Source organism: Amphiprion ocellaris, chromosome 17 (assembly GCF_022539595.1).
Source record: "Amphiprion ocellaris isolate individual 3 ecotype Okinawa chromosome 17, ASM2253959v1, whole genome shotgun sequence".
In the NCBI taxonomy this organism is placed as follows: Eukaryota; Metazoa; Chordata; class Actinopteri; family Pomacentridae; genus Amphiprion; species Amphiprion ocellaris.
Window position 1 is genome coordinate 32,365,834 of NC_072782.1, and position 27,288 is coordinate 32,393,121.

General features: G+C 40.3%; 1 protein-coding gene across 2 annotated transcripts; it reads right to left on the reverse strand.

Moving 5' to 3' along the window:
• Positions 1–90: 90 nt before the first annotated feature.
• On the reverse strand, positions 91–26,744 carry fgfr1b (fibroblast growth factor receptor 1b). Of its 2 annotated transcripts, XM_055004086.1 has the most exons (18): positions 26,286–26,744; positions 25,389–25,412; positions 13,638–13,764; positions 8,694–8,795; positions 8,436–8,608; positions 8,225–8,348; positions 7,780–7,970; positions 6,571–6,715; positions 6,298–6,488; positions 6,083–6,228; positions 5,831–5,952; positions 4,584–4,694; positions 4,311–4,501; positions 3,664–3,786; positions 3,515–3,585; positions 3,089–3,226; positions 2,441–2,546; positions 91–670 (listed from the first exon to the last, which is right to left on the reverse strand). In XM_055004086.1, exons 3-18 carry the CDS (start codon positions 13,732–13,734, stop codon positions 578–580), a joined length of 2,124 nt encoding a protein of 707 aa, XP_054860061.1. In that variant the 5' UTR covers positions 13,735–13,764; positions 25,389–25,412; positions 26,286–26,744; the 3' UTR covers positions 91–577. The 2 variants fall into 2 exon arrangements, with proteins under 2 accessions (XP_054860061.1, XP_054860060.1); XM_055004085.1 differs by lacking the exon at positions 25,389–25,412.
• Positions 26,745–27,288: the final 544 nt, after the last annotated feature.

The window sequence follows — 27,288 nt, forward strand, 5'->3', positions numbered from 1 at the left end:
ACCACCTGTAAACTGAAGAGCATTTCCATCCAGCCTGGTGATGAACAGATGTACCAATCTACAAACATTTCATTCAATAAATCAGAACAATAAAAACCAAAGAACCTTTTAATACTGTTAATCCGTTATTTTACACATTCATGAAGCAGGCTGGAGGTTAAGTGCAACGTCGACTTTGGCAACATGACATCACTGCACAGAACAATAAATAAAATACACAAAAACACATGGAAGTTCTTCTATAACGGTTCTGATCACTGACAGGCTGGTTTCTACGTTCTGTTGGCTATTTTTGTCATCTTTGTTTATCCGTCGTGTCTCTAATGGATCCAGGTTTTATTTACAGTATTTACAGGGATTCTGGAACTCAGGATCCAGTTGTTCCCCTGTCAGCATCTTTCCACCTTTAGGAGGAGAACTGGTGTTTCCGGAGGCCTCGGTAGGGAGTCCAGCTCAGTCCAGATGTTCTTCACATCAGGCTGCTGTCAAGCAGCTACTCTGAGCTCCTCAGCCTCCAATTGGACGCCGCCGCCCGGCGCCGTTCAGGAAACAGGAAGGAAGAAAGATCCCACGACGGCTATGGGGAGGAACAAGACGGGACCGACGGGTCGACTGACGAGTACTGGACCGGAGAGTACTGGACCAGAGGGACCGCCAGATCCAGGTACTCCTGAAGAGGCAGAACCACAGAGTCAGAACAGGATTTTTAGAGGTTAACGGAGGTTTATGGAGGTTAATGGAGGTGTATGGAGGCCACATTTAGGACTTTTTAGGACATTTTTTTAGGCAGCTTTGGTTAAATTTACAAAAATGGAAAACACTCCTGCAAACTTCAGTGCTTCAGTAGAAGGTAACTGGACTTGTTTTTAGTTCTTGAAGACATTTTGCAAACAACCCAAGACTCGTGACTCGTGGCTTGACACTAACCAAAGACTGTTTCATTTCTTGAAAGCATTTTGTCCTCATCCAAGAGGTTTAACTGAGTGGTAGAGATTCCCAGGGATTTATTCTCACCTCTAAATCATGATTAGAGGCACATCAATGAGGACCTGAGGCTCAAGATTCATCAACATTAGACTCTGATGACTCGAGGCTCCTCAACAACCAGAAAAATCAAGAGACTTTAGACTCGTCAATGACCCGAGACTCAAGGTCCGTCAGCCACCCAAGACTTGTGCAACTCAACACCCGTAAATGACAGAAGACTCAAGCAGCTTGAGGCTTGTGAAAGACTTACAAATACCCGACCTGAAAATTATTGACCACTCAAAACTCGCACCACTCCATTTCTACAACTCGAGACTTGCGCGACCCCAGACCCACCAACAACCTAAACCTTGCATGAATCAAGACTCATCAAAGACCAAAAGCTTCAGTTGCTCAAGGCTCGACAGCAACCTGAGATTCGACCCGAGGCTCTGTAATGACTGAAGACTGATAAAGCTCAAGGTTTGTGAAGTTACAGAAATTCCTGCGACCACCCAAGACTTGCATGACTCGAGGTTTGCCAACCACACAAGACTCCGATGACTCAACGTTTGCCATCGACCTGAAATTCACACAACTCAAGGACCCAACAACAACTTGACACTCACGAGATTCAAGGACAGTCAAGGACTAGAGATTGACACGACTTGAAGCTCATCAATAACCCAACATCCACGCAACTTGAGACTTGTCAATGAAATGATATTCACTCCTCTTGAGGTTCTTTGACAACTTAACATTCATGTGACTCGAGGCTCATCAACAACTCAACATTCACGCAACTTGAGGTTTGTCAAAAAGCAGAGATTGACACGACTCGAAGGCTCGACAATAACCCAAGACTCTCGTGACTCGAGGTTTGTCAAACAACTGAGATTCATCCGTCTTGAGGTTCGTCAGTAACTCAAAATGATTCGACGCTCGACCACAACCAGAGATTCATGCAACTTGATGGTCATCAACCACAACAGACACGCGGGACTCAACTCTGATGACTCTACGCTTGCCATCGACCTGACATTTACTTGAGGCACGTCTAGAAACTGAGATTCATGCAACTTGAGGTTTGTCAAAAAACAGAGATTGATGCGAGTCGAGGCTCGACAATAACCCAAGACTCTTGTGACTTGATGTGTGCCAAAGAACCCAGATTCACACGACTCATAGCTCCCGAGATTCATGCAACTTGAGGCTCTCAGATTATTCACACGACTCGAGGTTTGTCAACGAACAAAGACTCATGTTTCATCAAAGACCAAAGACAAGCGGGGCTCGAGGCCCAACAACAACCTGAGACTCTCTAGATTCAGCAGACCTGCGATTCACAGGATTCGAAACTTGTCAACAACCCAACACTTATGACGTCTTTCTTTAGAAACTTGAATCTAACCACTTGTGCTGATAATTCATGTTAATATTTGTGTGTTTTACTGAATAAAACTCTGGATGTTACCTGGTTGGCCATGAGGGAAAGTGTTCGATCTAAATCTTCCACCAGCTGCTGAAAAGTCGGTCGTCTGGATGGAACGGCGTTCCAACAATCCCTCATCATCAGATACCTGGAAACAGAGTTCAGTTTTATCACGGAAGGATCTTCAATCAGAGCATTATGATGCTGCCACCACCATGCCTCACGTCATGATGATACCACCACCGTGCTTCACATCATGATGCTACCACCACCGTGGTTCACATCATGATGCTACCACCACCGTGCTTCACATCATGATGCTACCACCACCATGCTTCACATCATGATGCTGCCACCACCGTGCTGCATATCATGATGCTGCCACCACCATGCTTCACATTATGATGAATTTATCACCTAAAATTTGATTACATGTTTTATTATATTTCATAACTTGCTAGCTATAGTAGCAGAAGTTTATTTAATTAAAGTTTTACTGTTGCTCTTTTTTCTTTGTTTACATCCATTTTTTTGAGAATTCTGATTGTAAAATGTAATGTTTTGTTGTTAATCTTTTTTGTAAACCATCCTGTGGCTCCAGTGTTGAAATTATTCATATAATTATGTGGTTTAATGCTATTTAAGAGCTGTTTTTGAGAGTAGGTTTGTGATTTATTTTAATAAACTTACAGCTCCTGAGTGCAGGCTGAAGGTTTTTCCATCCGGTGTCCTTCCTTCAGCAGCTTGAACAGCTCCTCCACCGGGACGCCGGGATAAGGAGACCCTCCGAGGGTGAAAATCTCCCACAGCAGGACCCCGAAAGACCACCTGAAACAGTGAAAAACGTCATGAAAATTAACCTGTGCAGGTAAAACAGTTAACTAGAAACTGTTTTAATGGAAATTCTAAGAGCTGTGGTGACGTTCTGTCCCCATTAGTGAAGTTATCTGATGTTTAAAAGCACATTTATGAACGAAATTCATCACAAATCCACTGAAAATTTAAATTAAAATTGAATGTGCTTGCAGCTTGTTTGGACTCTTCAGTCTCCACACAGCAGGGGGCGCTGCAGCACAAACAAGTTAAATAAATAAACATGAATCTTCAGTCACTTACACGTCGCTCTGGTGCGTATAGATGCGATCGAATAAAGCTTCAGGAGCCATCCACTTCACCGGTAACCGACCCTGCAGGGAATTTAAAAACGTCAGCATGTTGTCACAGTTTATTTATATTCACTGAGTTAACGTTAAAGTTTGTCGTACGTTTGTCGTCTTCTTGTAGTAGTCGATGTGGTGGATGTCTCTGGCCAGACCGAAGTCGGCGATTTTCATCACGTTGTCATCGGTGACGAGGACATTTCTGGCAGCAAGATCCCTATGAATACACTGAACAAAGAAGAAGAGATGATGCCTCCACCATGCTTTACATTATGATACTGCCACCACCGTGCTTCATATCATCATGTTGCCACCACCATGCTTCAAATCATGATGTTGCCACCACCGTGCTTCATATTATCATGTTGCCACCACCATGCTTCAAATCATGATGTTGCCACCACCGTGCTTCATATCATCATGTTGCCACCACCATGCTTCACAGTGGGGATGTTGGGTTTGTGATGACTGATCTTCTAGTCTTTATTTAGCTTCTTTTTTAAATTTGTAGTAATATATCATAGTTATTTCTTCAATAACTTCCCCGGTTGATTAGGTTGTAGTATTAGTTTGCCTTTTCTTAAACTGATCAGAATGAACCAACTGGGCCCCACAAATGAAATAGAACACAAATTCAAAGAGCTCAGATACACAGAACTTTAAATTCATCCTTATACATTCATATTCAGTCATTTTTAAAGCAAATATGTAAATTCAACGTGACTTCCTGACAGCAGAAAGGATTTTCTGACCTTCTTTGAGGCCAGGTAGGACATCCCTCTGGCCACCTGGTAGGCGGCCGACACCAGCTCTCGGACCTCCACGCTGCCCAGCGACACCTGCCTCGACCCGCTCCAGTACTCCAACCCGGCCGGGCGGCGGGATCGCAGATACTCCCGGAGGTTCCCCTGAGAGGCGTATTCCACCACCACGTACAGAGGACCTGGTCCAGAACAGAGCAAACCGGTTAGTACCGGAAAGAGAACCTGCAGATTTAAGTTATATTCAGACAGAACCACACTCACCGTCCTGGGTGCAGGCGCCCAGCAGGTTGATGATGTTCTTGTGTTTGCCGATCATCTTCATCATCTCCATTTCAGAGATCAGGTCAGACAGATCCTTCTCTGTGGCGTCGGCTGAAACAACATCAAGGTATTAAAAATATAAATTAAACTCATTCAGACTGAATGGAGCAGAAAAACAGAAATCATTTACAGGTTTGTTCCTTATTCTGGATAGAAAACTGATCTTCTCCAAGTCTCAGTTCCCTTCAGACTGCATTAGGTCGTCCTCCGGGATTTCATTTACCCTCTACCTGCTGCTGAGGAACATCATGATGCTGCCACTGCCGTGCTTCACATCATGATGCTGCCACCACCATGCTTCATGTCATGATGCTGCCACCACCATGCTTCACATCATGATGCTGCCACCACCATGCTTCATGTCATGATGCTGCCATCACCATGCTTCACATCATGATGCTGCCACCACCATGCTTCATGTCATGATGCTGCCACCACCATGCTTCACGTCATGATGCTGCCACCACCGTGCTTCACATCATGATGCTGCCATCACCATGCTTCACATCATGATGCTGCCACCACCATGCTTCATGTCATGATGCTGCCACCACCATGCTTCACATCATGATGCTGCCACCACCGTGCTTCACAGTGGGGATGGTGTGTTTGTGATGATGTTCAGTATTTGCTGTCCATCAATCACATCATCTAGTCTGGTGGACATAAAGCTCCATCCTGGTCTCCTCAGACCAAAGAACCTTCTTCCAGGTGTCTTCAGAATCTCCACATGTCTTCTGGTGAACTCTAGTCCAGATTTAATTGGAGCTTTTTCCAACAGAGTCTTTCTCTTTGTCTCCATAAAGCTTTGACTGGTGAAGAACAGACAACAGTTGTTGGATGAACAGTCTCTAACATCTCAGCTGCTGAACCTGGAACTCCTTCAGAGGAGTCATTTGAGTCTTGGTGGCCTCCCTCTAGTCTCTTTCTTGTAACTTTTCTTTTTTATTGTAAATTCTTGTCCAAAAAGCCAAATTAAATTGACCATGATTCAATGTTGAATAGCAAAACGGAAAACTTCCAAGGAGGGTTAACGATTCTATTGATGCTGTTTTTTGTATTTATGTTGTACATCTTTTGCCCTGTTGTCTTGTTATTGTTTTGTTGTTGTCTTGTTATTGCCTCACTCTTTTGCACTGTGATGTACTCCCAAGGACAAATCCCTTCGATCAGAGTCTTCCTCTCACCTTTGAGCATCTTCACGGCCACCTTGGTGAGACGAGTCGGTTTGTTTTTGTCGATCCCGATAGCCTCGGCCAGAACCACCTGACCGAAACACCCTTCGCCCAGAGGTTTACCCAGAGTCAACCTGAGGAGAACGAATACAGTCCACCACATGAGGAAACAAACGACCAGGTCTGACAGAGAAGCTCAGAAAAGAAATGTTCACGATCGCACAACATAAGAGAATCAGTGTTTGCAGTTAAAAACCGTCGTACCGATCCCGAGGAAGCTCCCAGAGCGGATCGTAGGGAAGCTCGTACTCTGACACTCCAGCCAGGATGGTGGCGGCGGCGCTGGAGAGTCGAGACTGACGCATCAAAGACTTTCCTGACTGCAGCGAGGACGAAGACTCGACGGAGACCTGCAGAGAGAAGACGTCAGCGTCTGTCCAGCTGAGGGCGAAGCCGGACTCGGACAGGTAGACCCTCACCTGTTTCCTCAGAGGGATGGTCTTGGCCAGTTTCTGGACGGCCAGTTGGCTGCTGAAGTCGCTCTTCTTTGGGGTGCAGCAGAGCCGGCAGATCACGGCGGTGGCGGTGAGGATGATGACGATGAAGAAGCCGAGACAGTAGATGAAGATCTCCAGGTAGGTCTGGGAGGGCAGCGGCGCCGGCGGCAGCTCTGAGGACGGAGAACATGAACTTTAACAGAAAAACAGAGGGTTTTATTAAGTTCTGGAGTTGCTGAAGCTTCGTCAAAGTACCGTTGACCACCGTGAGCCACGCAGAGTGATACGCCAGGCCGATGGAGTTCCCCGCCAGACAGGTGTATTCACCTGCATCATCCAGACTCACGTTTTTCAGAGTCAGAACCTCCATTTCCTTATCCGTCGTGTTCAAACCTGCAGTCTGAGAAACAAACAGAAACAAACTCATTTGTTAAACTTCCTGTTTGGTCAAAGATCAAAAATAAGCTGAGTTCTGAAGGCACTAAAACTTTCTCCAGGGGACGTTCTCCTCTATGGACTTCAAGGACCTGTAACTCTGGAAATACTCCCAGTATGAAGGTAGAAGTCTGACCGTTGATAAAGTTACAGGAGATGAAGAACCAGATGTTCTGAGGAGGTTTAGGGGGAAGTTTTATTGATTTTGACCCAACTGTCTCAAGCTTATTGTGATGTTTTGTTATTTGTCTTGTGATTTCATACCTTCTATCTTCCCATTCTAACTTCTTGGTATTGATCCAGTTCAGTTTGGGGTTTGTTCTCATAATTTGTTTCAGAAATGATTAAAAACTGATCAGACTCTGTTTCAAACTTGTTCTTCTACCAATAAATCTGCAGTGCTGAGCCTCTCTTTAGATTGCTGAAGGAAAATAAAGGTCCGTGCGAGGCAGCTGGCTGCAGGCCTCCCACAGCAAACCAAACAGTCTTTCATGGTGAAGCCTCAAAACTCCACAGATGTGGTCAACTCTGCTGTCAGAGACAAACCGAGTCATGCAACAGCCAGCGAGTGAAGGTAAAACAAAGACAGACGGCAGTAAATCAATCTGAAGCAGAAAGAGGCACCAACAACCGAAGCAGCTTTGGTTCTGGATCAGTGTGGAGATCTAATGACTGCTGCCATGTTTTCTAATCATCCAGAGCTTTTTGCAGCTTTGAACACATTTAAAAAGTCTCCAGATCCAGAATTAAATATCGTTATGGATCTCTGGCTGTAGAGAACATCCCTAATTATTCTGTCAAATACAGCCTCAACTCTTAAATTAATCATCAACTATTCTCACAGTTTGTTTAACTTTATCTTTGTTCAAAATAGCTTCTTTAATGTGAAGCTTCTATGATACTTTAAATTCCTCTGCAGGCTAAATATTCAAGCTTCTCCAGAAGACAATTCATTGAATTTCTGTCTTCTTTCGCGGTGGTTGTTGAATTAACAGGATCTACAGAAGTGAACGTTCTCGCTGTTGCTACCTTCAGGACCAGGACATATGGATGTCCGTTTGGTCCCACTCTGCTGCCGTTGACCGTGATGTGTTTCAGCCACTGGATGTGAGGTTGTGGGTCGCTGAAAACTCGACAAACAAACGACACGTCGCTGCCGACGACTGCAGTCTGGTTGGCTGGAAGTCCGGCCTGAAGGATCGGCCGGTGAGGAGAACGTTCTGTAGAAAACAGGGGTTCAGAACAACAGCTGATTAGTTCAAGGACTGTGGGAAAACTGAATCTCCAACGATTTTATTCCCTCAATTTTTACAATTTGTTATTAATAAATGGCATCATTTTGGTGATTTTTTAAAAGAAAACATGTCTTTCAAACCCACTGGCAGGTTTTGGAGTTCAGATGGTTAATTTGTTACCAGCCATTAATCAATTAATCGATTATTCATTAACATCTCTGCACAGATGATCCTCTTACCAACTACATCCAGCTGGTAGGTGTGTTTCAGGCTTCCATATTCATTCTCCACCACACAGGTGTAGTTTCCTTTATCAGACGGAACCACTGATTCCATTATCAGAGTCCACATGTGGTCTCTGATCTGAGAAGCCCAGAAGAAGACGGATTAGATGTCTTTAAACCAACAGTTTGGAGCTCTGATGTTTCCTTCGTAGAGCTGCTAACCCACCTTGAACCCTCCGATCCTCTGGTCCTTCCTCAGTTCCTTCCCGTTCTTGTACCAGCGCAGCGTTGGAGGCGGGTTTCCGGTCGCCTGGCACTTCAACTTCACTGTCTTGCTGGCCGGGACGGCATGCAGCTTCTTATCCATCCACTCAGGCGACACCCACTGAGGCGCCAGCGCTAAAGGCGAGAGGTAAACATCCTGATTACGATCATCAGCCAGACTCAAACACAGCACAGACAGAATGAGGCGGCGGAGGCTCACGCTGCAGCTTCTCGTTGCTCGTCGACAGCTCGTTAGACAGTTTGTTCTCCTCCGATGATGACTCGTCGTCCTCTTCGTCCTCCGAGGACTTGAGAGCATCGCCTGAAACACAAAGTGGTTCAGACTTTAACCTGACAGGAAGTGGTTCAGAGTTTAACCAGTTTGTGGATTCACCTCTGGAGTCAACAGTTCACGTCTGACCATCTCACATTTGCCAGATTTGTTTTGTGTGCAGGTTATTCAGTAAAACACGCGAAGGATTTGGTCACGGGTCTTGTAACTTTTTGAGTTAAAAGTTCTTTAAGAGTCGATTTTGGCGTCATTTTCTTCTCACCAATATATGGATCAATGGTTGAGAAATAATCTGTGGTTGGTTGACTATCAAAGTCAACAGAAACATTGAAATTTTTTTTTACCAATTTTACACCATCAAATATCAGGTTTGTATTATTCTATCAAAGCAGGGTTGTACCATTGGAGACCAGATGTAGATATCAACGAATCTGCAAAATTTCAGGACTCCAGCTACATTATTCCTGAAGTTATGGCTTCAAACATTAAGCCACAGATTGGAGTGAAAGAAAATGATGACTCAGCTTCTGTAGGAAACTTTTAACCCAAAAACTAAAGTTATCCTTTAGCCCAGAGTTTAAATGTGATCAACCAAATCAATATTCACCAAATAACCAAACAACCGTCAGACTGAAGATGGTCTGAGTTGGTTTTAGTGTTTGTGCAGACAGAAGCTCGTCGCCACAGAGAAACCACTTCCTAAACTTCAGAGACCTCCAACCTCCAGCCTCCACCATTAACAGCAGGAAAACAGCAGTAATTGGAGGCTGATGTTTCACTTATTAAACCAGAAAGACCCCCAAAGACTGTTTGTGCAGGAGCTGCTCGACGCTACCTAACAGAAATGGACAGTAGGCTGATGGTTTTGATTTTCTGCAAGATTTAAATCAGTCAAATCAACTCCAAAGTGTTGTGGAAACCTTCAGAGAACATTAGAACTAAACATTAAAGGATGTCTGCATAACAGCCAGGTGTCAGAATATATTTGACCATTTAATGTAAGTTGTAAAACTGGAACAGGAAACACAGCAACAAAATCAGACACAAAAATGACAAAATCAGACACAAAAATGACAAAACAAGACACTAAATGACAAAAACAAGACACAAAATGACAGAAACAAGACACTAAATGACAAAAATATGAAACAAAATGACAAAAACAACACATAAAATGACAAAAATATGAAACAAAGCGACAAAAATGAGACACAAAATAAGTAAAAAATGAGACAAAATTACAAAAACAAGACACAAAATGACAAAAATATGAAACAAAATGACAAAAACAACACATAAAATGACAAAAATGAGACACTAAACAACAAAAATGAGACAAAACAACAAAAATTATACAAAATGACAAAAATATGAAACAAAATGACAAAAAAGAGACACTAAACAATAAAAACAAGACACAAAGTGACAAAAATGACACACAAAATGACAAAAATATGAAATAAAATAACAAAAAAGACTAAATAAAAACGAGACACAAAATGACAAAAATGAGAAACAAAACAACAAAAGTTTCCTTGAAACTAATAATAATCAACTTATTAGAGCAGTTTCTCGTCACTGCAGCTTAATAAGAGTTTTTTTTTGCTGCATAAATCCTCAAACAGACAGAAAAATCCTCGGAGACAGCCATGAAAATGCAGATTGCTGTATCTTGTGCAACACCGTTGGATGTTTTCTTTTTTTTTTTTTTTTTACCAGAACTGAGCAGAGCGGAGGGATATTTATTCAGAGAGCGGTTGGATTTCACAAACCTCGGTGGAAAATTGAAAGCAGGTTTTGTTTAAAAAGCAGAGACGGCAGCAGAGAGGCTAAATTTTGTTCTCGACTGGGAGAAAAACAAGAATTTACAGGCTGAAAAACAACAGTATCGCGTAGAGCCGGGCTCAGCTGGAGTCCAGATGGTCGGAACGAAGCGGCGCTCCAGAGGTATATACATGCAGACGCTCGCAAACAAACAGAACGAGGCTTTTCTGGAGGCCTGAATCCCCACAGAGAGCCTGAGTCTGCATCTGTTAGTGAGTCTGGACAGGATATACAGACCATAACCAGCACCCCGAGAGCCAAACCTCGGTTACACCAGGAAAAAAAAAAATCACCCTAACCAACTTCAGATGCCTCCAAAAACAGCCAAACCTTGAAAAAAGAAGTCACTTTCCCATTAAAGAGAATTCTCTCACTGGAAAGTTTTACAAGTTTTTATATAATGCAGAGAGTGAAACCACAGCTGGGATCAGATGTGAAACAAAGAGCAGGACGGGCCGCAAACACCAGTTAAAATGAGGCTGACGCACCAGTTAAAGACCAGTAAGTGATTTCTACATCAGAGGATGCGACAAAACCAAAACAAAAAAAAGACTTTTATAGTGTCCAGATGGTTGGATTTTGGTTTGTTTTCCTTTCTGACCTCCTCAGAATCAGCTGGTTCTGGATATTCAATGACTTTCTTAAAGCAGAGTATCATCCGCGTAGAAACGAACGGGAAACTAATAGTCATCAACTTTAACTTCACACAACTCGTTAAGACACTTGTTATGATTTTTGATCAAAGAGTTATAGTACAGTTGTCTACTCTAGAACTTTCTACAGTTGTGGGTAGGTCTACTCTAGAACTTTCTACAGTTGTGGGTAGGTCTACTCTAGAACTTTCTCTAGTTGTCGGTAGGTTTACTCTAGAACTTTCTCCAGTTGTCGGTAGGTCTACTCTAGAACTTTCTCCAGTTGTCGGTAGGTCTGCTCTAGAACTTTCTCCAGTTGTCGGTAGATCTACTCTAGAACTTTCTCCAGTAGTCGGTGGGTCTACTCTAGAACTTTCTCCAGTTGTCGGTGGGTCTACTCTAGAACTTTCTTCAGTTGTTGGTAGGTCTACTCTAGAATTTTCTTCAGTTGTTGGTAGGTCTACTCTAGAATTTTCTTCAGTTGTTGGTAGGTCTACTCTAGAACTTTCTCCAGGGGACGTTCTCCTTTCTGGCTTCCAGTCTTTAAGTTTAGTTTCACTTAGAAAAATCACCACAAACAGGGCCAAATTTACTAGAAAAAGTCACCAAATCACCCCAAAAACAGCCAAATCTAGCCTGAAAGATTCCAATATGCCAGGAAAACACCCCAAATCACCACAAAACGTGAAATTGTGACAAAAATTCAAAGTTGGCACAAAAAGTCAACCAAATAGTACTGAAGTTCCTTCCTGACATCCTCAGAATCAGCTGGTTCTGGATATTCAATGACTTTCTTAAAGCAGAGTGTCATCAGCATAGAAACGGACAGGAAACTAATAGTCGCCAGATGAGAACCAAACTTCACACAGCTTGTTAAGACATTTATTATGACTGTTGATCAAAACTTCAATCACAAATTTTAATTGGACTGATAGTTCTTCATCGACAGTAACTTTATTAAGGAGTTCTACCTTCAAACTGTGAATACTTCCAGAGTTCCAGGTCCTTGAAGTCCGTAGAGGAGGGTCCAGATAAATCACTTTTTAACGGACTTTTTCCATCATTTCACCAAAAAAATGGCCAAAATTACAACAAAAAGACACAAAATCACCCCCAAAACAGCCAAAACTAGCCTGAAAGGTTCAAATATGCCAGGAAAAACATGCAAAATCACCACAAAAAGGACAAAAATTACCACAAAACGGGTGCCATTGCGACAAAAACTCAAATTTGGCACAAAAAACTTTCAAAATTACCCCAAAAAGAGCCAAGATTTCCCTGAAACGTTCAAAATATGCCAGCAAAAACAAGGAAAAATCACCACACAAACGACCAAATGAAAAGCATGAAAGCACCAAAACTACCACAACACAGGTGAAATTGCAATAAAAACTCAAATTTGGCACAAAAAAACATAAAAAATAACCACAGAAACTACCAAAATTAGCACAAAAAGACACAAAATCACCCCAAAAAGAGCCAAAACTACCGTGAAAGGTTCAAATATGCCAGGAAAAACATGCAAAATCACCACAAAAAGGACCAAAATTACCACTAAAAGTATCAAAATTACCACTGAAAGTACCAAAAAACTACCACAAAACAGCTGAAAATGTGACAAAAACTCAAATTCAGCACAAAAGATCAACATCATTTCTGAACGTCAGAACTTGTCTACATGACATTTAGGAGGAAAAACACATCTGAGTTCTGACAAAAACTGACACCAGATCAGTTTTACATCCATCCAGTTGTCTAGTCTAAACATTGAATCTGATTTTTGATCTTTTTGATTGTTTTGAAATTTGATCAAAAATCCTAACAAGTATCTTAAACGAGCTGTTTAAAGTTTAATTTTCAGCTCCCGACTTTTAGTTTCCCTTCATTATGGAACACCTTTTCAGTTCTATGCTGATGACACTCTGCTTTACTGTAGTGACTGAATATCCAGTTATTAATCATTTCTATAATTTAGAACGCAAAGAGAGTAAAAACAAAAGTCAAATAGCTATTCATATCAGATGTTTTACAGTGTTTTTTTCATATAATATTCTAAACTAACTTTGGATTTAACAAAATGCCTGCAAACATGTTTTATTATTATTTAATTGGGGGGAAAAAAACGTGTTTATGTTTCAAATTGTGATCAAAAACAACACTAATTGTAAGTAAATTTTAAAATAAGCCTATTAGTCAGTCAGTTTACATACTCAAAAAAAATTTGTAAACTTTCAGCTAATCAACATGAATATTTGTTGTTTTTTGCATCATCTTGCATCACTTCAATGGAAGAATTTGCTGTTTTAAACTTTGGATAAATGAACCAGTTCTAGATTTTAAAGAGTCCCATTTTAAGCCACATTTAGATGTTTTCCTGAAACAGTGAATCTCCGTGAACACCTGTGAATCTTCTTACCTGTATCTCCGTCGTCGGTGGCCGGTCGACTCTGAGCAGCAGGAAGTTGCAGCAGCAGCAGCAGGATGCAGGGAAGCAGCAGCAGGAGGCGACGCATCGTGACCTGCGACGTCTAGACGGCAACAATCTGCAGAAAGATGCAGGAACGTTAGAAAACAAGGCACCTTTCCCAGAGTTTACTGCAGATTGTGTTTGTCCAGAAGTTTCCAAAGCAGAGTTACAATACGATGACCTTCCTGCTGGACGGACAGTAACAAAACACTGTAAAGCATCTGACATGAGAGGCTGAAATCTGCAAACATTTGACTTTTATTTTTACTGTCTTTACGTTTAAAATGAAAGAAATGGTTAATAACTGGATATTCAATTACTTAAAGCAGAGTGTCATCAGCGTAGAGATGAAAGTCTGTTCCTTAACCCCCGTGTCGTCCTGCGGGTCAAAATTGACCCGTTTTAAAGTTTGAAAATGTAGGAAAAAATTTTTTTGAATGATTTTTATGTGAATGTTCTTAAAGAAAATACTAGAAGTTTTACTGATATATATGGAATCACTTTAGATATTTTTAGGATTTATTTGGAAGATTTTTACTCATGTTTTGAAAGTATTTACAAGAATTTTCTTGCCAAATTTGGGGAATTTTTTTAAAATAAAACTTTTAAGGCAAACTTTTAAGGAATTATTGGAATTTTCTTCCTGAAGGTTTTGCAAATTTTCAGAAATTTGGGGAATGTTTTGCTGAATTTTTGGATTTTTTTCAGACAAGGAAACAATCTTTTTTGGTGCCTGTAAATGAGGACAGCAGGAGGGTTAATGAAGGGAAACTAGTAGTTGGTAGCTGAAAATTTGAGCAGTAAATTAGTTAAAGGCAGGTCTAGACAGACAGACAGACAGACAGACAGATAGATAGATAGACAGATAGATAGATACTTTATTAACTCCAAGGGTCTAATGGATGCAGGGACATTATTTATGATGTAAAAGTTACTAAAATGATTTGAAAAGCTACTTGCAAGCTACAAATGAAGCGAAAACTTGTTTTTTTAAATGCAGTTAACTGTTACTAAAACACAAGTTAGCAGTACATTAACAGTTCATGTTTTTATGCACGTTTTGCTGCAGAACATGTCAAATTTGACATCAGGAAGCAGCTCAACATCCTCCTGGAAGCATCATTCTGTTAAAACTGAGCTTCTCAGTGGCTCCTTCTGAGGTTTCTTCCATTTCTTTCAGTTTTTTTGTCTTTTTTGTAAAAAAGAATCAAGGTGTTTGGGTATTTTCCTGAACTAAAAGGAGTTTTAGGGGATAATGGTGAATTCAGTGAGTCTTATTTGACAGAAATCTGTGTATTTTCATGCTGCTTCTGACCATTTTGATAAACAAAAATGCCTGGTATGCTTCACGGTAGATGGAATCAACATTTCTGGAAGACTTAAGTCACTCGACTCATCAGCTGTTTCTGCTTCTAGAGGTTCTGGACAGCATTAAAATTATCCAACACCAGCAGACATTTAAGAATCAACAACTTGACAAATAAACTAAAACAATTCCTGAAGATTTTTCTACACTTATCTCTGTAGACGTTTTGGTTTGTTGCTTCTTGGTGGTGAGATCTAAACTAAGAGTATATATTTTCTCACAATTTTCCAACACAAAACTAAATTATCTATTAACTAACAAATTCTTGATTTCACAATATGGACAAATACAAAATACAAATTACAGGAGCTTACAGGAACTTTGTCATAATGCTAGAACGTGCCGCAACAAATCATGTTCTCCAGCAACGTTAGCAAACATGCTTCAGTGATAGACTGCAGTGAAAGAGTGACAAGAGTCACAGAAACAAATATTAGAAAAACAGTTGAGCGCTAAATGAAATTTAATATAATGTATATATTCAACACAAATTCAATAAACAACAGACAAAAGTTGCAGACTTAAAAATTAAGAGAGCTCAGTTTAAGAGTTTTCAGAATTATTCAAACTTACCACAGCAAAATTAAACGTTTATGTTTTTCAAGAGCAAATAAGATAAGTCCTTTATTTCTCCCCACGCCAAGGGAAATTCACATTGTTACAGCAGCTTATGTAGCAATAGACATAGTAATAGAAGTAAAATAATAATAGAACAGTAGTAATAATATTTACAGTATGTACAGGGATGAGAAATGAGGATGAAATAGTGCAGTATTGACACACTGTAAGACAATGTGCTTTCCGTCAGCTTTTTCACCATTTTTTAATCTTATGTGCTGTAGTCAGCCATTTTTTTTTCAGTTTAAATCGTAGTTGTGTTTTTATCAGCTTGTCAGCCTCCTCTAAAGCCTTCTGAACTGTTTAAATCTACAAAGATATGAGGAAACCTCCACTAGACTTTGTTCCTCTGCAGAGTTTTCTTTCTCTAACTTCTTTCCTGCAGCTGTTTCTCCGAGGCGTCGACACGATGATGTGGACAAACAGAAACGTTTAACACCTGGAGTCGCCTCCTGCAGCTCACCTGAACATCCGTCAAACAGGGAATAACACTCGGACCGCAGGATTCCTTAAACAAACACCATCTGTCTGGACCAAGGTGTGAAAACTGAACTCAGCGTGGGAGCTGAAGACGCAAACATGCAGCTGTCGGTTCAGAAAATGTCATTTCTTTACTGTTTTGGTTTCTACTTAGATTTCAGACATATAATTTAGCACCTTATCTGCTGATTCTGACAACATTTTATAATATTCTTTGCCTCATTTTCATTTTTCCTGCTAAAGTGGAGCAAGTCTCCAAACTCTCTTCCCTTAAAAAACTCTTTTTATTATTTTTGCATCAAAAATTACAGCAATGGTTCATAACTGGATATTTAACGACTATCTTAAAGCAAAGTGTAGAACTGAACGTCTGCTCCTTAATAAAGGGAAACTAATAGTCGGGAGCTGAAAATTGATGCAGCAACAATATTTATGATTGTAAAAAATACTAAAGTAAACAGTTTCATCAGTTTTAAAAATACTTTTTAACAAATTACTCTAATTTAACATAATTATTGTATTCTTTCATTACAAATAAGACAAATCAATAAAAAAAAGCATTAATTTACACATTACCCCAGAAACAGAGGCTAAAACTGTAAATATTAGTACATAAATCTGTATTTTTATAAATGGTAATTATTTTTTTACAGTGTTTGACTGTAATATTACACTATTTTCTTACTGCATTTAAATCAGTCAAAAGTCAAATTATTTTACAGATATTTGTTGTAATTTTTAAGTTAAATTACAGATATTATCTAATAATATCACAGAAAAAAGTGTTCATTTACATGTTGACTGAAGAAAAGCAAAACTGTTAATAACATCATAATTAAAAATTTGCAATTTGTTTTTTTATGATGAGTGACCAAAAAATTACAGTTTTACTTAAAAGAAACTATTATTATTATTATTATTATTATTATTATTATTATTATTATTATTATTATTATTAGAGCTATTTCCTTTCATTTTCACCATTTTTAATGGATGTTTTCTGATGCCCTTGCTGCTATTGATTACTGTTTTTGTTTTATAGGTTTCATTTTACAGACTATGTTTTGTTCTACATTTTTAAATGTATTTTTTTCACAGTGTAATCAAAAAAGCTGCCTGAAACTACCAAAACCTATAAGAATATGCAAGTTTTAATTTAAATAGTGGCTGCAAAGCAATGAATTTACAGCTATAGTCAGTTTGCATCTATTTTTATACTGGCAAAAAAATGCTCTCTCTTAATCTGCACATTTTCTCCTTGATTAATCGGTTAACTGGTGAAGTTTTCAGTTATTCTCACCACTTTTACATCTTTTGTGTTGCAGTATTTCACAGTTTTTACCATATTTTTCCCCCACCATTGCTACCAGATTGTTTTTAATCCTCTGAACCAAACTATAAAGAACATTTTTTCTGTGTAGCTGGAGAAGTTTGAGCTCAGCCAGGAAAATGATCTCAGCAGTGAAGGACAGTAAATGACACTCATCATGCTAAGAGGCTCTAAACAGGCTTCAGATCAGCCGGATGTCGGCGTTCGCCCTTCAGATGGCAGAGCGAGACATAACGAATGCATTAAGACACCAGAAGCCTCTTTAATTAATCACTTTGAGCTGCCGGCGACTCTTTCTGCTTTCATACTTCTGGCTGGGATGGGAGCAGCTCTTCCAAAAACACTCCCACCCACCACAGAAACAGAAACACATTCAGGACTCTGGAGTTCTGTCCATGTGAAGCCTCACATTAGCTCACAAACATCCACTTTATCTGTCCAAACAATCCAGTATGTGAAAGTTAAAGCAGGACGGGAGGAAGATTTCACAGAAGTTCTGACTGATGTTGGAAAATAGGGAACGCCTGTAGCGAAAATCATTCAGTCATATTTTAGGTTTTTTGCCAAATCCTGCAGACATCACAATTAGAAAAACAGAAAAGGTTTCTGGAGCTCAGTCAGGATTAGTTGGACGCTGCTAACAGGAACAACTTTCACACAAGCAAGAAATAACACACTAAAAGTACCAATACAACAGTTTTTAAATACTCTGTTACAAGTACAAGTCCTGATTTCACCGTCCAGCTCAACCCTCCAAGTTTCTGGGCAGTTTCTGCACATTTTTCTTCTCTGTGGTTCATTTTTCACTGCAACATAAAGTCCTGCACCTCTACAGAAACAGAACAACAAAAATCAAGTGGAATTTCTTTGATTATGCATTTTGCAAAGACTGAAAAAAATTGGAATAAACGTGTCCAACATTTTTCCAAGTGTCCACAGATGTTACCAATACTGGAAAAGAAATGTGGTCCCTCATGTTAGAGATATTTGTCAAGGATGAGTCAGATTTTGTCCAAAATGTGTCCAAATTACCCCAAACCTGTCCAGAACGACTCTAGACTTGTCAATAATCACTTGAAACTTGTTGAAAATACCTTAAACTATGTCTGTGATGACTCCATCTAGGGCTGGGCGATATGGCCTAAAAAAAAAATCTCGGATTTTTTCACAAAATATCCCGATTCACGATTTATCCGATTTTTTATTATTTTTTTTTTTTTTACCCTCTACCTAATCTCAGCACCCCGGAGTCCAGTCTACTCTATGCAAATAAGCTGCAGCCCTCTCCAGGTAAACACACCTGATCGCAGCTGGAAATGCGCTGCATGTGGCATGTTGGTCCGGTTGTGGTGCGTTTCCTGCTGTGATCAGGTGTGTTTACCTGGAGAGGACTGCAGCTCATTTGCATAAAGTAGACTGACTTCTACTTCAGTGGTTCCCAACCTGTGTGGCTTGGAGCCCCTCCTATAAGCTGCACCCAGCCCCAGCGCCCCACCCACCACATAAGTACACTACGAAACATAAGAGGGAAGTTACTGAATTGTATTACTAATAGAAAATTCCCTAAAATTACAAAAAAATATTTTATATCAAACCAAGAGTTCAAGAGTTGTACTATGACGAGGAGGAGAGAGTTTATGGCTGCAGTAAATTTGTTGACACTACAATGCATAAGAGTTATTGATTGTTTTTAAACTAAAAAATTCCTTACAATTATGAGAAAAAATATTTAATATTAAACCAAGAGTTGTAGTATGACCAGCAGGAGCAGTAAATGTGTTGAATATTTGTGTCTCTTCGCTGTTTGCAGCAGTTTTGCATTTTGCAGACGGTCCCTGTTCACTCGTCACACAGCCTGCTGCTCATAGACACCAATGTTATTTCTGCAGCTACTTTTGATTAAACTGGGCTTGTAGCACATTGTCTACCTTACGATGGAAAAGAGGCATCGTTTATGTTTAGACAACGTATATTTAATGAGTTATTGATGCCGGAAGTCCGAATTTGTGAATATCTTTCCGACTTTACCGAACTGTTTTGTTTCCTGACGTCGCCGTAATTCGCTGGATTCATGCTGTCATTTACGAACATTTCACTACAAATAACATAATTCTGTCTCGTCCTTTAATAAAACCAAATTTAAGGTAACTCTCGAATATAGCCGGAGTTTTTAGGTACTGATTATTCTTCACCCATTTTGCGTTTTTCAGACACCGTTTCCGTCAGTAATTTTCTAACTGTAACACAAACTAATGAATGGGGATGAACTAGAGCCAACCTGAAGAAAGACCAAATAAATGTGTTTTTAAAATGTTTTATAAGTAGACTTGTGATGACACAGTGAGTCTGTTACTCTGACTTTATCCAGAATGTAAAAATCTATTTTTTATAACATCACAGCCTCAGAGCAGACAAAGCGGACCCCAGGTTGAGAATCACTGTTCTACTTTATGCAAATTGGATGCTGCGTGTGGAGATTCCACGCATCGTGAAACTGTCCTCAAACTTCTAAACTAGGCGTCAGTGATCTAAAACGAGGACAGATTCAGCTGCTGCACAGATTATTTCTGCCTCAAATGCTTTCAGAAATATTTTCGGTGACGTGTTTTTGAAATAAAAGGGAAAGTTTGCGGCCGAGCCGCTGTGTTTATCCGACTCCTCTGCAGGACTGTCCAGCTGAAAGCTCGGTCATGTGACCACGTAGCGTCCTGCTGTTGGTCAGTGCTGTCATGTGACCATGTTGTGGTCCGCTAGTGACTGCCGTCCGTGTAAAGCTTGTTTTAGATTTTCAGATGTGGTGCGTTGCTGTGCGGGAAAATAGCATCTAGTGGACACGTACCTTTAGCTCTGCGCCGCTCGCTGCCATGTTGTTTGTGTATCAAGCGCGGGGGGGAGGGGGGCGCACTCTGAACTACGGGAGCCCAGCGGGAAGGCGTTGGTGGCGGATGTTGATGAGAAAATCGATTTTCATTAAAACAAATCGACATTAAGTACAAACTCGAATTAATCGATAAAATCGATTTATCGCCCAGCCCTAACAGCATCCCTTCAAAATGACTTGAAACGTATTTAAAATAACTCAAAAATCTGTCAGAAATGGCTTAAAACCTGTCCACAATGACTTCTGCTCCTGCTACTTGCTCCTCTGTTCACGTTTCTGAGCCATGCTGCATTTATTTTATTCATCCAGTAGTTTGAATTTTTGTCTCCAGGTCATTTTTTCACAGTTTGTGTCATTTTGGATCAATTTTAAGACTTTTTCCAATTATTTTAGGAAGATTTATGTCATTTTGGACATTTTTTCTTCAATTTCTTTTGTCAAATCAAGTGATTTTGAATATTTTTTTTCAATAATGTTGAACTAATCTTTGCATCATTTGAACCTGAATATATAAAGTTTTACAGCTTCTACAGACCTTTTCTCTACTCTGCTCTTTGACTCTTTTTGCATCAGTTTTCAAGTGACATTAGTCATTTTTTGCTCTTTTGGACTAATTCTGAGTCATTTTGGACACATTTTTTGCAACTTTTGACCAATATTCTAGTGACTATTTTTGATCATTATGGAGGAGTTTCAGAGCCAATTGGAAAGGTTTTTGCCATTTTGGGTAGATTTTGAATCATTATGGACTATTTCTTGGTAATGTTCCACAAGTTCAGGTCAACAGCATTGATGTAGTGCAGTTTTCACTCACTGTTTCACCATGCTGAATGTATCTCCAACAACTTCCTCCTCTGTTCACTGTTTCTGATCCATGCTACACTTCACTCTGTCTAATCATCCAGAATAAATCAAAAATTGTCCAAAATGACAAAAAACTTGTTTAAAATAAGTTTAAAACCTGTCTCAAGTAACAAAAAATGTCAAAAGTGACTCAAAATTTGTCCAAACCTACTTAAGAATTGTCCAAAATCACTTCAAACTTCTCCATAGTTACATGAAACTAGTTTAAAATGACTAAAATTTTGTATAAAATGATGATAGAATACACAATAGAAAGATGTTTCTCCATGCTGAATGTATCGCCAACAACTTGCTCCTCTGTTCACTGTTTCTGAGCCGAGCTGGAGAATCAAAACCAACAAGGAAGAAGGTTTTGGTTTTAAAGAAACAATCAGGTGCAAATGCTTTATATTTTTTCTGAATTTTGAAACAAGCACATTTAGAGTAAAGAAATTCTGAGTGTTTCATTCTAGTTTAGATTTGTTTATTTTTCTAGGCAGAGCCAGAAGCCATGCATGATATGTTGAAGGACCATTGGATTCTTTCCCTTTCTGGCTGAAATATGGTGATATTTTTTGGTAATTTTATTTTTTAAATGGGTTTGGGGGTTCAGAAGGTTAAGTACAACTACTTATGACACAGAGGATTTCTTCATAACACACATAATTCACTGGCTTCTGGGTGCAAAACTACAACAATTAACTGATTAGCCATCAGCTATTCAACTGGTTGTCGACTCTGTTCTGTGCTTGCAGCTTCTTCATGTGAATATTTTCTGGTTTTGTTCCTTATCTATGACAGTAAACTGAATACCTTCAGACAAAACAAGACATTTGACATCTTTGGAAAAAACTGATGCATGTTTTCACCATTTTCTGATATTTTAGAGCCAGTCAATTAATTATACCAGGACATATTCAGACATTCCACGAGAATTTTAATTGAAATATCAAGATTTTAAACTTATATTTTGTTCGTTTTCCTGATGGAGCTGCATGTCACGGGTGTGTAGTTCAAGAACTATCTGAAAACTGGAAATCTGATGATTTTTTCAGTTTCTCATGTAATTTGGGTAATCTGGAGGCTTCAGAAAGTTAAACTATCAGATTTTTCTGCAGTAAACTGACTGATGAAGCAGAGAAAACATCCATGAATCAGGCATCACTGTGGACAGACTACCAGCACATCATTCACTTTGCTGACTGGACAGCGTGGAGATGACCTGCTAACTGATAAACCTCTTCAAAGACCTTCCTGTAAAGACCCAGGTGGATCTAAAGGGATCTGATCTGCATCTTGGTGGGGTTTTCAGAGTAAAGATAAAGAAAGACAAAGGGGAATCTGATTCTATCTTACTAAGCTTGAGTTTTTGTCTCCTGTTCATCATTTCACAGTTAAAATACTTTAAATAAAAGCTCTAAGCCTGTTTCACGCTCTCCGTCTGTTGAAGCTCCAGTGCTGAAGGCCTCACCTACACTCCAGATTCTGCAGCCGACTGGCAGTTTGAATAGTTTTCATACTGACACACCAACTCCCAATGCCATCCATCCACCCATCCATCCATGAATCCATCCACCCATCCATCCACCCATCCATCCATGAATCCATCCACCCATCCATCCACCCATCCATCCACCCATCCATCCATGAATCCATCCACCCATCCATCCATGAATCCATCCACCATCCATCCACCCATCCATCCACCCAACCATCCACCCATCCATCCACCCATCCATCCATGAATCCATCCACCCATCCATCCACCCAACCATCCACCCATCCATCCACCCATGAATCCATCCACCCATCCATCCATGAATCCATCCACCCATCCATCCACCCATCCATCCACCCATCCATCCACCCAACCATCCACCCATCCATCCATGAATCCATCCACCCATCCATCCATGAATCCATCCACCCATCTATCCATGAATCCATCCACCCATCCATCCATCCATGAATCCATCCACCCATCCATCCATGAATCCATCCATGAATCCATCCATGAATCCATCCATGAATCCATCCACGAATCCATCCACCCATCCATCCATGAATCCATCCACACATCCATCCATGAATCCATCCACCCACCACCCATCCATCCACCCATCCATCCACAAATCCATCCATGAATCCATCCATCCATCCATCCACCCATCCATCCACCCATCCATCCACCCATCCATCCATGAATCCATCCACCCATCCATCCATGAATCCATCCACCCACCACCCATCCATCCACCCATCCATCCACGAATCCATCCATGAATCCATCCACCCATCCATCCATGAATCCATCCATGAATCCATCCACCCATCCATCCATCCATGAATCCATCCATGAATCCATCCACCCATCCATCCATGAATCCATCCACCCATCCATCCATGAATCCATCCACCCATCCATCCATGAATCCATCCACCCATCTATCCATGAATCCATCCACCCATCCATCCATGAATCCATCCACCCATCCATCCATGAATCCATCCACCCATCTATCCATGAATCCATCCACCCATCCATCCACCCATGAATCCATCCATGAATCCATCCACCCATCCATCCATCCATGAATCCATCCACCCATCCATCCATGAATCCATCCACCCATCCATCCATGAATCCATCCACACATCCATCCATGAATCCATCCACCCACCACCCATCCATCCACCCATCCATCCACGAATCCATCCATGAATCCATCCATCCATCCATCCATCCACCCATCCATCCACCCATCCATCCACCCATCCATCCATGAATCCATCCACCCATCCATCCATGAATCCATCCACCCACCACCCATCCATCCACCCATCCATCCACGAATCCATCCATGAATCCATCCACCCATCCATCCACCCATCCATCCATGAATCCATCAAAACAACGCACCAACAGATGCCGTAAACCTCACACAGACTTCATCTAAACCTGCCGGGGGAATAACAGTTCAATAAAAGGCAGAAAGCGACGCACAAACAAGAGCAAACAGCTGCTTTATTGTCTGGAAGAGCGAGTGGAAAAATGAGTCAGCATCCTCGTACACGCTCGACATATTTCAGACGGTGAACTGAGCTGATTTAACGGAGATATATCAGCGTCAGATCACTGCCACAGTCAGAGCGCCTCAAAGTATCATTAAAAACAACTGCTGCTGGGAAATGATGAAGAAAGTCAGACTGAACTGCACTAATTACTACAGAAAAAATAACATTTAGCTCACCTGCAGGGTGGAGCAAAGTATTCACATCCACTAGTTTACTCCACTACAGTTAGACATCCTGCACATACACTAGATATTATATAGTTAACAAATAGAAGATTGATCTCCAGTGACTATAATCACAAAATACTTGGGTTTAAAGCAGAAATACAACACATTCTGTGCTTCCAGCCTCTAAAATGTAAAGATTTGATCCTTTTCTTTGCTATATATCATAGTGAGCTGACTGTTTTTGAAGTTTCAGATTATTAGACACTTTTAAATGACTTTTTTGAAAGATAATAGACAAAACAATTGAAAAAATAATCGACAGATGAATAAATAATGAAAATAATCATTAAAATGGAATGTGACACTTTTAAAGTAATATTACTTGTAATGTAACTACGGCTGCAACAGTAAAAGCTGTTTTTGTTGTTCATTTTGTAAATAATGCTTCAATATATTTGGTTGAGTATCATCAAAAGTGGTTAAAATAGCTCCATTTCCCAACAATAAAAGCTGAATTATACTTCTAATGCAAAATAATCTAAAACAGAGTTGTGGGTTTATCGCTCTACTTCAAGTTACTAAAGTATTTCTATTTTCTACTGCTTTGTACTCCTACTTCTGTATTACATTTACATTTACTTAATAACCCAAGTTGCCTTGCAGACTTAGTTCTAAACATTAAATATTACCAACAACTAACCTATAATGTAGTATTATTGACGAAGATTAAACTATATTGATCCCTAATGTTGAAATGACAAGCAGCTGATTTGAAGTAGTTAAATCATCTTTACCAGCTTCAACCCACTCATGCATCAGTAATTATAATACAGTAACTCATATAATTCTGAAATATGCTATTCTGCATAATGAGTACTTACGGTACTTGGTGACTACAGACAAAAACTGTTAGTATGTTTTACAAACTGGAATATCTTACCTTTATAATGTGTCTTCTTTCAGACTAGTGGATGGAAAACAACAACAAAAATTGCATTTAAGTAGTTATTTTACTACATTTAGTGGATTTGCATCCATAGATTTCAATTATAATACAAATATTTAAAGGTTGCTTCCTCAATATGACTTCTTTTCCCCACATTCTGAGTCAGAAATCTCCACATCAGCAGCTCCTAGAGACACCAAGCATTGCAGTTTTAATTATATCTCTGTACATTGTGAAGGTTTTCATGAAGGGATTTGTTTAAATAACATTCACCGTCTGGTTTAGACAAGATTTTATACCTAAAACATAACAAAAGTCTATTATTTCTGGCCGTTGACACTGTTTTTGACTTATGGAGAGTATGTTAAAGAGTATAATAAAGAGACAGCAAAAAATCTCCTTGGATGTATTGAATGCTCAAATAGTTCATACTGCGTTTGCATATCTAAAGACAGTTATACTGGCAGAAAACTTCAAACACGTTGACAGTTTAAGTAATCAACAGGTTGGAAATGTTCAGCTTATGTATAATGAATGTTTGCTTGTGACAGAGTATTTCTACACTGTGGTACTACAGATCTGAGTACTTCTACACTGTGGTACTTCTGAGTATTTCTACACTGTGGTACTACAGATCTGAGTACTTCTACACTGTGGTACTTCTGAGTACTTCTTCCACCTACAACATCCCCATGAAAGCAGGATTTTCCTGTGAATCTAATGGAGTGTTGTGATTGTGTGCTGATTTAATGGTCTAAATACTTGAAAACACACACTATAAACAGCTTCTACATGCACATACAGACGTATAGAAACTCTGCAGTTCACTACCACACTGTTAAAGTAAAAACCCGTCAGATTTAAGGAGTAAAACCTGATATTTTGTGGTACCTGAAGGAGCGGGTCGTCACTTGGCTGCTGTGTCCGGGAACCGTGGATGGATCAAAGGTTAGCTAGTCCGGCTGGATCCGGGACTCCAACCCGCTCTCTGAGGACTTTCCTGGGCTGTAAAAAACCTCATTAAACGGTAGAACCTCCAGCAGCCTCCCGCCAACCGATTACACCGATTAAAATCCACCGAATGAGTCCGGACTCCTCGGTCCGAGCGGGTCTAGCTAACGTTAGAGTCCCGGCGGAGTAACTCCAAGCGACTGTCGCCCCCCGGAAAGAAACGTGGGAAAAGCGGCGCCCGGTGACGGTATTGTCTGGATATAGTGACCGGGCAGGAACGCCCACAGTGGGAGTTTCCTCCAGCCGAACCCCCGCTAGATTCATAGAATCGATTCACGGACTCCAGCGGTGGGTCTCCCCTGAAACGTCCGGCTCGCAGGGACTTCCTCCGGGGCGAATCACTGCAGGAGGCCCGGTGGCAGCGGAGTGTTCTTACTTTCACAGGATGGTTGACTTTTCTACAGGTTTAGAAAGGTCCCCGTAATACTAATCAATATATATTCATACTTGTATTTCTATTGTATTTAAGCTTAAGTTTAAACATGGCCGTATTTACCTCCTAAGGGGCCCCAGGGCCAACAGTTCTTGTTGGGCCCCCTGTTTCCAGACATTTGTCATGAGGCTCCTGCTGTCAGACATGCAACAGTTTGCATGAAGACTCACTGATCAGCCTCATGATGACCACTGACAGATGAAGGGAGTCACAGCCATCATACTGGTTCTATGTGGTGTTCTTCTGGAAAACCCTGGGTTTTGGTGTCTGGGTTGATGATATAAACATGTCAAAATGCAGTTATCAAAAAGGAATAAAGCTCTTGTACATAATATATGAACATTATATACATCTGTCAAAATAAATAATGTGCAGAATTAAAGGAACAGCGTTTGCACCAGAATCTGTAAAATAAATAAATGAATAAAATTCTGTTTTCCTCAGTACAAC

Excerpts from the sequence above, each read along its gene's own strand:
- fgfr1b (XM_055004085.1), bottom strand. The coding sequence starts at position 13,734 with ATGCGTCGCCTCCTGCTGCTGCTTCCCTGCATCCTGCTGCTGCTGCTG. Across the intron at positions 6,716-7,779 it reads CATATGTCCTGGTCCTGAAG|ACTGCAGGTTTGAACACGAC; the intron begins GTAGCAACAGCG and ends TTTGTTTCTCAG. Across the intron at positions 3,227-3,514 it reads TATACGCACCAGAGCGACGT|GTGGTCTTTCGGGGTCCTGC; the intron begins GTAAGTGACTGA and ends TCACTGTTTCAG.